Genomic DNA, 14702 nt, shown 5'->3' on the forward strand with positions numbered 1-14702 from the left:
TCATTGATTGAATGTAATACGATTGTGAAATTAATAATTTGTTGAAATAAATGCAACCCTTGAATAGGTTGTCCCTTATTGTGCATGACAAGACCGCCCCCAGATTCCATTCTGAAACTCGGAGAGGTCCTGTGGGATCCAAAATCAAGAAAAATCCTACAAAAAATTCGGCAGAATCTCTTCTAAAAATGGACTAATCCAAAATTTATAAACCTGTAAAAACACTTCTAAAAACATCAGCCACCTCTACCACAATCAAAAGGATCCTTGACCCAATAACCAATCCACATCCAAATATGTTATTCACCCAACTCGGGGTTATCAGAGCATACTAAATTAACTTTACACCTCAAGTACACTAACTAAAGGAAGAACCCATTAAGCTCAAGGATACTGATGAACTGCAATTGGGGAACTTGCTGCCTCGACGTGGTACGACCCAAACTCAACGATCGCTAATACCTAGGGGAAAAACGTGAGGAAATAATCCCAGTGAGTGGACAAAATAACTTTAAAACTTTTTCTTTAAAAATCATTTAATAAAACAACTCCTTTCTTTCTTATCCAACAGTTTAGTTTTCTTTAAAAGCCCCCAGATTTAAAAACCATTTCACCTACTTTTCGAAAAACGTCACAAAGCCATTAAACGCAAAGATTTGAATAACCCAAGTATACAAGAGATTTTAGAATTTCTTCCACAACATATGTTAGATAAAATATTAATTAAAACATCATATAAGAACACAGAGGTCAAATAATCAGATTTCACAACTTAAAACTCAAACAAAGGAAAATCTCGAGAAATTTCATAAAGTCACGTTATTACTAGTACCCCGGGGAACTACTGGTCATACGTACATGCAGAGCTTGTGATGCTGGTCATACACTGCCGATTAGGCAAGTGCAGAGCAGAGTGTAATGCTGGTCATACGTGCACGCAGAGCTTATAATGCTGGTCATACATTGCCGACTTATTTCGAGGCGAGTGCAGAACAATATATCATGCTGGTCATACACCGCCGACTAGGCCAGTGCAGAGAAATATATAATGTTGGTCATACACCTTCGAGTCATCTCTAGGCGAGGGTAGAGCAAATCTATACTTGCTGAGGGGGTACTAATAGGACGGTTTAAAACTGCTCATTTTAATATTGAAAACATTCGTGCCCATATAAATTCATAAAACTCGTAAATCAAATCAAACCTATGTCAAAAGATACTTAAACCATTAAAATTCACCACATATGTTCATAAAGAAAATGTTTAACTCTCAATCAATATTTCTAAGCCAAAACTCATGATAACCAAAATAAATAATAAAATCATAATTTAAGAAAAACACTTTCAAGATAATAGTCCAATTCAATTTCTATTTTTTTCTCAAACAAATTCAAATAACCAATATGAATCAAAACATGAATTTTGTAAAATGTTCGTAAAATAAAGCCCATTCACATTTAATCTTTCTTAAATCCAAAACTCAAATAATTAATATAAATTATGAATTTCATAAATTATTTAAATTCTTAAGGGTCCACTCACGATTCATCAATCTTCAATAAAGCTCAAGACAACAAAGAAAAATTAAATTAGGAAATTTCATAAAAACGTTTATAAAACAAAGTCCACTCACAGTATTTGCCAAGCTATGCTCACCCCTTTTTCGGAACACGTTTTTAAATCACAAACCCTCACTTGTTCGCCACTAACAATAATCAAGAGACGAAGCTCCATTGACCTAATACAAAAGTAATCGCTCACTTTAATAATTGGGGATTAAGTATAAGAATTTCAATTGAGAAACTAAAACGACCAAACGACCCTCATGGTGTAAGTGAAGTCCCATACTAAATTTCCATGATTTATCCCATCTTATTAACTCAACTCAACTTAAATCAAACGTACAAAACCAACTTATACCTCTTGTGAGAGTTTATTCGACAAATGATACGGGGTCGGTTTTTACATTGAAATTGAAGTTTGACGGAAAACGCCGCCGGAGTCGCCGGAACGGCCACTAAAGTAGCCGCGGTCTTCTAGCTTCGCACCACCATTTCGGGTGGTCGTCAGCGTGAAAGAATTGTACAGGGAGGCTCAGAACGTTGAGGGGAGTCAATTTGTGGTGGTCGGACCTCGCAATTTGGCTGGAAAATCAAAATCGTCTCCAGGGGCTGGCTTCGGATTTCCCGCCGTCACATCGTGGTGGTGGTCCTATTGGGTGATTAGAGGCTAGGGGTAGATGGAGAAGGAGAAGGCGAGGTGATGGGTGGGTGTCTCGTTGCCATTGGCTGCCGGACGACGAGACACTCACTGAAGAAGATGATCGGCCAGAGAAAAAAGAGAGAGAATTGGGGGGGGGGGGGCGGTGGTCAGCTCGTGAGTGCGAAGAGAGAAATCCCCATTAAATTGGTCCTTCTAGAAAAATCCCTACGATGCGAAAGGACAAAAATGCCCTTATAAGTTTATTTGTTCGTAAAACTCAAACTGTAACTTTGATTAACGAATCATTCACATCTGCACACTCATGGACTCAAGACCTTACCAACAAGCCCAAAACTGAGATCGAAAACCAATTAAATTCAAAAGTCAACATTTGGGTCAAACTTTTATAATTTACAAATTACAAATTTTTGAAAAAAAAGAATAATCCAATTTTCGTCAAAGTCAAATAAACCTCTTATAAAAATAATTAAAGTCTAGAACTTGTTAGGGTAATTTAGAAAAATTTTCCGAGGTCCTGCAAACTAACTTCCTTTAAAGCCTTTTAAAGCCAGAGTTAAATAAAAGTTAAAATTTATAGTGAAATTTGAGGTCGGGTCGTTACAGTGCATTTGGATGGAGAAAAACAAAAACTTGGAATTTAGACAAAACTCAATATTTAAGAAATTTCATATTTTAATTTCCTTGTTTAGGTCTATAAACACAAAATTTTGTAAATTCAATATGGAAAAAAATTTGGGATTTGAGCGCGCTATAAATTCTACCTAAATTGATGTCATTTCCAAGTTTTATCAAAGAAAAATAAGTCATGTTCATCCATCACCTTGCCAATTAATCACAATACCACCACTACACTACCATCACCACCACCACACCGCCATCGCCATCACCACCTCCACTGTCACCGTTGCCGCTGCCGCCGCCGCCACAACCACCTCCACCACTGCCACACCACCACCACCGCCACCGTCGCCATCGCCACCACCACTGCCACTACCACCACTGCCGCAGTCATTGCCACCACTGCTACAACTACCACCATGTCGCTGTCGTTGCCACTGCCGTCATCGCCAGCATCGCCACCACCCCAATTTTCACTACCACCATTTCTCTCACCTCCCGTGGGTCATCACCCTTACCAACATTGTCAACTCATCACAAGCATCAGCCTTATTATTGCCACCATCACCATCACTCATTTATCGACAAGGTTATTGGCCTTAGATTGTTTCTGCAATGGGTATGTGAAAGAGAGAGATATATATCAAACTAAAATAATGCATATAAAAGAATTTCCACTAGTTGAAAAATGTCTGCAAATTCTAAGCATTCCCATTTCACATAACATTTAGCCCAAGTGCATATTCATGAATACTATTCATCCATTTTATGTATTTTAATGACTACAGCAATCCCAATGTTGAACAAAAGAGGTTAATTGTAACGCTCCGAACCTCGGGCCCATAAAAATACTGAACATCAAACCTTTTTAAATATGTTTTCTCTTTCCTTTGAGCCATGCACATAAATATAAATAAATAAATTTCTTTCAAATAAAACATTTATGTAAAACCTCTGTACAAAAACGTTTAAACAAAACAAAATGGGTCCCACTGCCTCGTTTTTTCCTCACTGCCTTCTTAGCCTGCTTAACCTGCAAAACATCAACCACACTGCACCGTATCCATGGTACACCGGGTCATTTAAACAAACAATCCGGTAAACTCACTAGAGCTCGTATGAGTGAAATGATGTAAATAATAATCCTCAATACTTCTTCAATTTCCATACTCAGTAATAATCTACAATAATAACCAATATTTACTTAATCACATAATAAATTCATCGCCAATCATCCAAGCATCAAGATAAATCATAATTCCTCAATTCACATGAAAATCCACCAATAATAATAAATCAATTCAGCAATTCAAATGCATAAACATCAACTATTAAGCTTAACATCAACCATTCACATCCTAACCCATAATCTCAGTGCATAATCATCCTCATTCTCATCTCAAAGATTCAAGCCTAGACTTTACCAAGTTCTAGCCAAACAAAGTCCTAGCAAACAAATGCATACATGCAAGCAAAGCAACAAAACAAACTATCTAATTTCACTCACATCGCTCTTTGGAATCCCTCGGTTTTTAAAACTATTTTCAAAATCTCTTCTTTCAAATTCATTTTTAAATCCCCTCAAACCATAAATCAAACTCTGAAAAACAAATAATACTCTCAAGCTGTAAAACTATAACATGTCTGAAATAAAACGTAATGCCTTACTGAAACTGTCATTTTAAATATTTACCGATGTAATATCATTTCTCAAAATACTCCACAACTGAAAACTCACACCACACTAGTACTCGGGGAACTGCTGGTCATACACTGCCGAGGCATCTTTAGGCAAGTGCAGAGCAATATGTGATGCTGGTCATACACCGCCGACTAGGCAAGTGCAGAGCAATATGTCATGCTGGTTATACACCGCCAACTAGGCAAGTGCAGAGAAAATACTGGTCATACACTTCCGAGTTATCTCGAGCTGAGTGCAAAGCGATATATAATACTGGTCATACACTGTCAACTGGGCAAGTGCAAAGCAAATGCTGGTCATAAACCGCCGAGTCATCTCTAGGCAAGTGTAGAGTAATTTTATACCTGCTGAGGGGGGTACTAATATGGCGGTTTGAAACTGCTTTTGAATATCTCAATAAACCACATCTCAGGAGTACTCATCCAGATAAAAACTGAAAATATAATTCTTTCAATAAATCCGTTAAAATAAAATCATTCTCAAATCATGAAAGCTGCTAGATCCAAATCATTTGCAAAAGATAAAAATTCAATAATAAAACTTCCCCAAAATAATACCAAAAACCATTTCCAAAAACTATCCATACTCAATTAAATCAAGAAAAGAGTTGAATTATAAAATGTGCAAAACATTTCGAAAACCAAAGATCCACTCACAGTCTACCTCAAGCTATACTGAATCCTTTCTGAAATTAATTCCTACTCACATGTAAGACCCCGTATTTTTCAAGGAGTTATTTTAAATATTTTGCAAATTTATTTTAAGGATTTTGGGAATTTATTTGGAAATTTAAAAGGTTTTGGTTTTAATTTTTTTTTATTTTTGTTTTAAATTAGGCTTGACCCAAAAGTTGACTTTTAAAACTAATGGACCTTTGTCTTTGACTTTGGGTCCGTTGGATTGGTCTCGAGTCCACGAGTTCGTAGACACGTGGCACGCGTTAATCGGAGTTACGGTTTGAAAGATACAGACATGTGAAGTGAGTGGCAAACTTGTAATTTTTACGAAAGTGGGTTTTAAAAACCCAAAAAAGTCAGACATCTCTCTCTCTCTCTCTCTCTCTCTCTCTCTCTCTCTCTCTCTCCCCTCGCGCCTCTGTTTCTTTCTCGCGCCTGTCACCTTCGCCGCGCCTGCCACCGGCGCGTGGCGACGCGTCCGGCGGCGGCTGGGCTGGGTGTTTGGCCCATGCTGCTCACCTCCCTCCTCAGTCCTTCCCAGTGGCCTTCATTTTTCCGGCCGATCACCCACGACGGAGAAACGACGCAAAACAGGGCCGAGCCCCTTCGCCGGCGATCTGATTTTTTCCGACGGAGTTGCGGCGCCGGACTACCTGGGTTCTCTTCCCCAGGCCACGGCGAGTCTTCCCATGCCCTTCCCTCACGCCGGTGACGCTCCACGACGACGATTCGACGCTACAAGGGTTGCGGCTGCACCACCGCGATTTCACTGTTTCGGCAGAAATTGGATGGTCGGACCTACTGGGCTTTGTTCCCCTCGTCATGGTGAGTCTAGCTATGGTCTCTATTCGTCCATACGAGGCTCCACGATCGAGCAATGAGCTCGGGAAGCCAAGTCAGCCGCCGGCTTCCGCCACCGATTTTGGCCATTTCCGGCGAGTTTTGGCCTTCGACTCAGGTTGACTACCACGGACCACCGCGGGTCCCGCCGCGTTTGGTCGTGCCGTTGGTTGGGATTGTTGATTTTTGGCCTCTGGCCAGTCATCCGAAGCCCGTGGGTACACGGGCTCGGGAAATCTCATTTCTGATGTCGTTATGCTGCCGGATTGGAGATCCGAGCAAAGGAGCCAAGAAGGGCATTTTTGTCATTTTACGTGATTGAACTGTGAGTGAAACTTATCTGTTTATATTGTTGAGTACCGTGGTTTAATTGTCTGTTTTATGGATTTGCTGCTTTACGTTAGAGAAGACTAGGTGTAGGACTTGCATTAGGAGAATGAATTGACGGGGATTTGAGGCTAAGGAATTAATTGGGGAATTATAGAGTTGCTTTAAGGAGAGTCATCGAATTAGAGAAGGATTGTTTATTGTCGAGGTTAATGATTGATGATTAGGCAGTTATTATATACAAATGATGAAATTAATTATTGAGGAAGTGTCGGTATGTTTCGAGTGACAGACAAGTGATGGTTTATGAGTGAGAATCAATTTCGGAAGGATTCGGCATAGTACGGAGTAAATTGTGGGTGGAATGTTGTGAGTTAGAAATGTGAGTACTGATCGGTCGAGCCTGCCTGTGTTAAATGCACGGGATTGTGGCCAGGATACGAGCCTGCTCGTGCGGAGTGACCCTCCGTACGGGATTGTGGCCAGGATACGAGCCTGCTCGTGCAGAGCGACCCTCCGTACGAGATTGTGGCCAGGATGTGAGCCTGCCCATGCGTGGGATTGTGGCCTATACATTGTCTAAAGTATGGGTACAAGTATGGTGTGAGTTTAAAGTACAAGTGTTTTGGTATATCAATTATAAAGATAATTTCAGTTCAGATTGGTTATTTCTCCGCTTGGAAGTTTCATTGCTTTTTCAGTATATCGAGGTTCATTTGAGATGATTTTCAGAAATGGATTTGTGAAAAGGTTTTAAGCTGGGGGATTCCAAAGAGTGAGATTAGGGGGATTTCAAAGAGCGACGTGAGTGAAATTAGATAGTCTATTTCGTTGCTTTGTGTGCATTTGTTTTGTTAGGATTTGGTTTAGCTAGGACTTGGTAAAGTGTAGGCTTGAATTTTGAGGATGGACATTGATGAATGAATTATGCATTGAGGTTATAAGTTAGGAAGTGAACGATTCGAGATTTGAGGTTAATAGTTGACGTTTAGGCAATTGATTTTCCAGAATGATGATTATTATTTATTGATGGGATTTAAGATGTGAATTTGAGGAATTGTGTTTATTTTGATGCTTGGATGATTTGTGATGAAATTGTGATGTGAATCAGAAATTATGGGTGTCATTATGGATTAATTTTTGAGGTTTATTGTTTATGTCATTTCACTCATACGAGCTCTAGTGAGCTTACCGGGTTGTTTGTTTGAATGACCCGGTGTACCGTTGGATATGGTGCAGTGTTGTTATTGGTGTTTTGCAGGTTAAGCAGGATGAGGAGGCAGTGAGGAGAAGACGAGGCAGTGGGACCTATTTTAATTTGATTTAACTGATTTCATACAGTGAATTTTACATAAATGTTTTGGGCTTACACTCTGATTTATTTAACGTATTTATTTATTATATTAAGTGCATGGCTCATTCTTTGAAAAGAGGTTTAAAGGACAAATTTTCAGTGTATTTTTGGGCCCTAGGATCGGGGCGTTACATCACAACCCCTCACTTGTTTGCCACTCATACTCACAGTCTACTGTATAATAATTGCCTAATCCTCATTCATTTGCCTCGACAATAAACATTTTTAAAATTTCTAATCAAATCCCTTAGTCTCAAATCCTCGTCAATTCACTCACATGATTCAAATCCTACACTTTGCCTCCTCTAACAAATAACAACAAACACACAAAACAGACAATTCTTTAACGGTACTCTACAATATAACCAGATAAGTTTCACTCACAGTGTAACCATGTGAAATGACCGAAGTGCCCTTCACGGCGCCATTGCTCGGATATCAAATTCGACAGCATAACGGCATCAAGGATAAGATTTCCCGAGCCCGTGCACCTGTTAAGACCAGACAACCAAATAAAAAACAAACCAGAAACACAAACGGCTGCTAAACGACTTAAATGGGCGGCCGCCACCACACACGGTGGTTGCTCAACTTAGAACAGTACACAAAACACATAGAAACTCACCCACGGGCTTCGGGTGACTGGCCAGAGGCCAAAAACCAACAATTCTAGCCATCGGCTCGGCCAAACGCGGCGAGACCTGCGGTGGTCCGTGGTGGTCAACTGGGTCGATGGCCAATTATCGTCGAAAAAGCTCGAAATTTGCCGGAGAAGTCACCGGCCTTCTCAGCATCGATCCACTGTCAAGGAGTGTTGGGTGGACGATCGGAGCACACCACCATGCTCGGCTCGACGAGAAGAAAATGATGAGGGTGGTCGTAAGCCTCGAATCCGCCAAAAAAATCGGGTCAACGCCGGAGCTCCAAGGATCGGCCTGAGCTGGTTCGCGGGTCTGGGGAAGTTTCTGGGCTGCGCCGCCACCAGGGAGGAGGAAGAGGGAAGGACGGCGAGGAGATCAGGGCCGGTCCCTTCCCCAGCCACGGTCAGATGCGCCGCCACGCGCTAGTGGCAGGCGTGGCGAAGGTGAGAGGGCGAGAAAGAGAGAGAGAGAAAAAAAAAACCTGGGAAAGAGGAGAGAGAATGTGAAAAATCCCCGAATAAAACTGGTTTTTGGTTATTTAAAACCCCTTGTGCAAAAATTATAAAATCGCCCTTTACTTCAAATGCCCGTAACTTTCAAACCGTAACTTCGATCGACGCGTGCTACTTGTCTACGAACTTGTGGACTCGTGACCTATCCAACGTGCCCAAAGTCAAAATCAAAAGTCCACAAATTTTGAAAGTCAACTTTCAGGTCAAGCCCAATTTAAAACAAAAAATTAAAATTAAATTAAAATCTTTTTAAATTCCAAATAAATTCTCAAAATATTTAAAATAACTCTTTGAAAAATACGGGGTCTCACATTAATTAATCTTGAACAAACTGCAAGTCCTAAATAATAATAATAAAAAAACATATACAAGTATTTTGGAGAAAGTCTGATTCTCTTTATATTGCTTGCTCTTCCTTACACGCACACAACTCTCATTTAATATTAAAACTGCATGAAAAATCACACAGCCACAACAAATATTAAAATTGCATCAAAAATCACACCCACAGCCACTGACCCTTTTTACCATTTGACCCAAAGCTAGTATAATACCTGATATTGTGGACTTGTAAAATGATCACACAACCACATCCACCCATCAACTCATTGTTCCATGATAGGAGGTGGGTTAGCTTGTGCTGCTTCATGTGAAGCCATCTTTTTATAATAACATCCCAAACTGTGCTTGAAGCACCTGTAGCGCGCCCGCATGATCCAATCAACATAATTGAACATTACAGGATCAGTCAGGTCAATCTCAAAATTCACCTAAAAGCATGTAATAAACAAGTTAGTGAACAAGTTGGTAATATATTTAATTAAACTGTAAATAATAATAATCGAAAGCATATAAACTAGATCACTGTCACTGCTGATCTAAGCTCATCTTGATCATCATCATCAATTTCATCCCATGTGTTGCACAACATCTGGGCATTGTTCCGAACAATGTACCCACACTCATGCGATAGTAAGCTAGAAACACCTGGTCCCTTAGGTCGCCCAAGAGCTGGAGGAATCTCTATCTGAATCCTTCTTCCCGTGGTGGCCTTCATGGTGGAGGTCTTGATCCCCCTAGATAGCCCTCGTGACTTCTTGGGGGCGAGCTCTGAAGCTGATGGTGCATCTGCAAATTAACATACAGCTATTGAGTATATAGAATCAATAAATAGTATAATAATAGATGGAAAAAAATATTGATACACATGGTCATAAGTTTTAATTACTCTGAGAATCTTGTACATTATTAGCAGAGGGTGGAGAAGAAGGAAGTGTCACACTCGTTGCACGGATTGCAGCACTTGTGGCCATAGAAGAACTCGAAGAGTTGGGTGTTGTACTCCTTGTACCCAAAGGGTGAAGCATCGCACCTAATGCACTCAAAGGGCGAGGATGGACCATACCAGATGCACTCGAAGGGCGAGGACGGACAGTACCAGGTGCATTCAAAGTGCGAGGAGGTGTAGTACCTTGAGCACCATGGGGACGGGCAGTCATACTTGATGCACTCTTTCTCTTTGTGCTTCTAATCATGATCTATTCCAAAACAAAAAAATAAACTTGTTAGTAATTAAAAATTAATATGCATAAATATATAATATGTTAACAATATCTGCAATTACAATCAAATTATCTTACTAATTCTTATCAATTTATTCATTATCAAGTTCATTATTTTCTGCATCACTAGAATCAATATCATCCTCTAGCACCCCATCATCAATAAAGTCATCAATTATTGGTCTATGTTGAAGATCAACTATATTGGAATCAATTTCTTCCGAATCAACATCCGTTCTGTGCAACGTGACACCCTGGTTCTCATCATTGTCATCTCGAATTGTCCAACCAATAACATTTGAAGAAGAATTGTCTTGGGTTGCCGTGTCGTCGTTTATTCTATGATCATCAGTCATTTCTTTCTCTGGAATATCTCATATGTGTCTATGTTGAATATGTTGTATAACTTTCCAACCATAACCCATCTTAGGATCGTCCACATAAAAAACTGGTTAGCTTGAGTTGCAAGTATGTATGGATCATCCTTATACCACAGGTTCCTTACGTTCACAGAGGTCAAAAGATAGTCTTTTTGAATTCTTCCTTTCCTAGTATCATCTGTATTGAACCACTCACACTTGAATATCACAACCCGATAGCCTCGCCTGTATTGCATGCAGTTCTATGACATTGGTCAATCTACAATAGAAATCCAATTCTTTTGCCTCATAGTTCCCTGGAACATAGATCCACTATTTTGTGTGGTGAGTTTATCATTGCGCTCCACACAAATAAATCGAATTCCGTTAACAATACAGTCATGATAAGTATAGACACGAGAATCAAGACCTCTTGATAGCTTGTACAACTCATCAGTGTATATAGATGAACCCTCTTCTTTTAGACTTCTCATCTAATAGATTTTAAAAAATATATTATTATTATTATTATATATAAAATTAATACAAAAATATTAATTAAGATAATCAATTTGAAAATGAAGACTTACATGATTGCAAAACCAAACGGGAAACAATTCTCTATGTCTTTGTTGTAAGTTTCCAATATTTTGTCTTTCTAACATTTCATAGTGCAAAAACTACATAATAAGTAGTGTATCACTATTATAATGATTCAATTTGATATGAAATAAATTCAAATGCACAAAATTGCACTTACTCGAGGAATGGTGACACTTCATCACAATTGTTTAATATATACCATTGAGCAACATCTAGTTGAGAATTCGACCATTCTACCACCATTCTTCCACTAAAAGGACGTGCAATGTGTGCAAAAACAGAAAGTTTCTCCACGCGTTCACCACCGTCATCATTTCTTTCAGGCCAATTAAAAACGGTTTCCACATTACGAAGATACATTGAACAAAAGGTAAGGGATTCATTTGCAATGTATGCCTCTGCAATCGATCCCTCAGGTCGAGCCATATTTCTTACGTAGCTCTTGTATGTACCCAACATTCTAAAAGAGAACTACACTCTTAGAAACTTTACTAGACATAAAGAGGCACCAAATTGGAAAGTAAAGGTTAAACTGACATACCTTTCAATTTGATACATCCACCGATAACTAACCGGTCCTGCAAGTTTTGCTTCTAATGGTAGATGCACAGCTAAATGGACCATGATATCAAAGAAAGATGGGGGGAATATTTTTTCGAGCTTGCATAATATGTACACAATCTTATCTTCCAACATGTCTAGATCTACCACCTTCAATGTTTTAGCACATAACCGTTGGAAGAAACTTGGTAAGCCAATGATAGGTGCACAAACATGTTTAGGCAAGTGTCGCCGAATATCCACCGGAAAAAATCATTGTAATAACACATGGCAATCATGGCTCTTTAACCCTGAAATTTTTCCAGTACTATCATTCACATTTCGTGCAATATTAGATGCATGTCCATCAGGAAATTTCACAGATTTCAAAAACCCACAGAACTCCTTTCTTTCAATTGGCTTAAATGTATAAAATGCATGAGGCTTTATGTACTTATTACCATGAGGCTTTAGGTGCAAGCTTTTCCTTATTTCCATGTCGACCAAATCTAATCGGGCCTTATAGGTGTCCTTTGTTTTCCCATCTATGCCCATCACTGTGCAAAGCACACTATCACAAATGTTCTTCTCGATGTGCCTTACATCTAAATTATGCCTAATTTTCAATTTAGACCAGTACTCTAGCTCAAAAAAAAAAATACTCTTCTTTGTCCAGTTTAGTTTGGGAGTGGTTCACTTCCTCTTCCTATCTTTATTATCAAGATGCCTTCCAATCTGCCCAAATGTGATAGCATCTAACTGAGCCTCAATTTCATCACCTGTGAATAACCTAGGTTCTTTTCGCAATTCAGTATGCCCATCAAAATCCACCCTATTCTTGCGCCACGCATGTCATTCTGGTAACCATCAATGATGCCCCATGTAACAAATCTTACTTCGCAACCCATGTGATGTTGTATCCTTATTACAAACTGGACATGCCTTATAATTCTTTGTGCTCCATCCAAATAAATTCCCATAAGCTGGAAAATCGTTAATTGTTCACATCACTACCGCACGTAAGTTGAATGAAGTACCAGTTATCTTGTCATAAGTTTGCACACCATATTCCCATAAGTGTTTTAGCTCATCAATCAACGACCTTAGATAAACATCAATCTCTTTTCTAGGGGCTAGTGGTCCAGGAATCAACAAGGTCATCATTGAATATTGTTCCTTCATGCTCATCCACGGTGGTAAATTATAAGGAACCACTACCACGTGCCACATACTATAAGATGAACTCATATTCTCAAATGGATTAAAACCGTAGGTTGCCAACCCCAACCTAACATTTCGTGGCTCGGCAGCAAAATCAGGGTACATTTTATCAAATTCCTTCCATGCAACACCATCTGTGGGATGTCTCATCACACCCTCAGTGTCAACTCGCCTATCCTTTTGCCATCTCATATGACCAGATGTATGCCTCAACCTGAATAACCTCTGTAATCTTTGCGTTAATGGAAAGTAACGCAACACTTTATGCAGAATCTTCTTTTTTTGGTTACCATCATTGTCCTTATAACGAGGCTCATTACATATAGGACATTTATCCTTATGTTCATGCTCCTTGTAGAACAGAGCATAATCGTACCTGTAAGCATGAATTTTTTCATATCCCAATCCAACATCCCTTAATATCTTATTTGCAACACAGTGAGACTCTGGTACATGATTATCCTTTGGCAAGATTCGCTTCAATATCTTCAAAAGATCATCAAAAGCTTTGTTGGTCACCCGATGTTGGACTTTCCAATGCATCAATGTAATGACCCGACCCCAAGTCTTTTTTTTTAAATAAAAAATTTAATCTTATTGGATGAACTTTATTAAAATTTTGGAAAGGAATTCTAGTATTTAGAGGGGCATTTTAAAAAATTCAAAGTTGTGGCCTTTAAGCTTGAGACTGCTAATTAGAACCCAAGTTTCCAAACGTATAGGCGAAAATGGTGTTCTAATTAGAAATTTTTATAGTAAGTGTGGAGAATTTTCTAGAAAGGGCATTTAAGAAATTTCAAAACCCAAACACCTCAAATTAAAATTAGCCCCCTCTCTCTCTCTTTCTTCATTTTTCTCTCCTCTCTCTCCCCGCGCTCTCTCTCTGTCTTCTCTTCCCCGCAACCCACCCCTGCACACCAACCAACACCACCACTCTCGCCGCCGACCACCACCTGCCGACCCAGCCTTACCGGCATGACCCCACGAGTCGACCACCACCTCCCATTCACCCCCCTTACAGCCCAGCCCTCACACGCGAGTGAATAAGGCCAGAGGAAGCCATTTGCCACCACCAGCCGTCGCCGGCCGTTCCGGCCACCTGAGACCTCCTGCGAGCCTCCCCCAACACCGACCACTTCCTCGGCCTCTCCTCCAGCCAACCCAGCCCTCCTGCACGTCGAAAATTGGCCAGAAAAACCACCAGCCACCGCTCTCTCTCTATGTGTTGATTTCGGCCACCTTCGACCTCCATCTGACTTGTTTTCAGGTGGGTTTTCCTCCACTCCCTATGGGTTTTATTTCCCTATATCTATCTTAATCAATTTTGAGTATTTAAAAACTTAGATTTTGGAAGATTGAAGGACCAATTTTGAGTTCCTCTATAGATTTCGGATTGAAGGCTTTTCTCTTTGTTATCTGAGATGAATTATATCCCTAAAATACCCATTGGTCGTTTAGAACCCAAAACTTAGACTGAAATTGGAGGAATTTAAGTTTTAGGAGATTGGAATTGTAAGGTTGGA

General features: G+C 39.7%; 1 protein-coding gene across 1 annotated transcript; it reads right to left on the reverse strand.

Annotated features, from left to right (window-relative positions):
* Nucleotides 1–12231: 12231 nt before the first annotated feature.
* On the reverse strand, nt 12232–13722 carry LOC147277752 (uncharacterized). Its single transcript, XM_086255711.1, has 3 exons — nt 12996–13722; nt 12686–12737; nt 12232–12574 (listed from the first exon to the last, which is right to left on the reverse strand). Exons 1-3 carry the CDS (start codon nt 13720–13722, stop codon nt 12232–12234), a joined length of 1122 nt encoding a protein of 373 aa, XP_086111837.1.
* Between the last annotated feature and the right edge of the window lie 980 nt (nt 13723–14702).

Source organism: Dryas octopetala, chromosome 8 (genome assembly GCF_963921425.1).
Source record: "Dryas octopetala chromosome 8, drDryOcto1.1, whole genome shotgun sequence".
NCBI lineage: Eukaryota > Viridiplantae > Streptophyta > Magnoliopsida > Rosales > Rosaceae > Dryas > Dryas octopetala.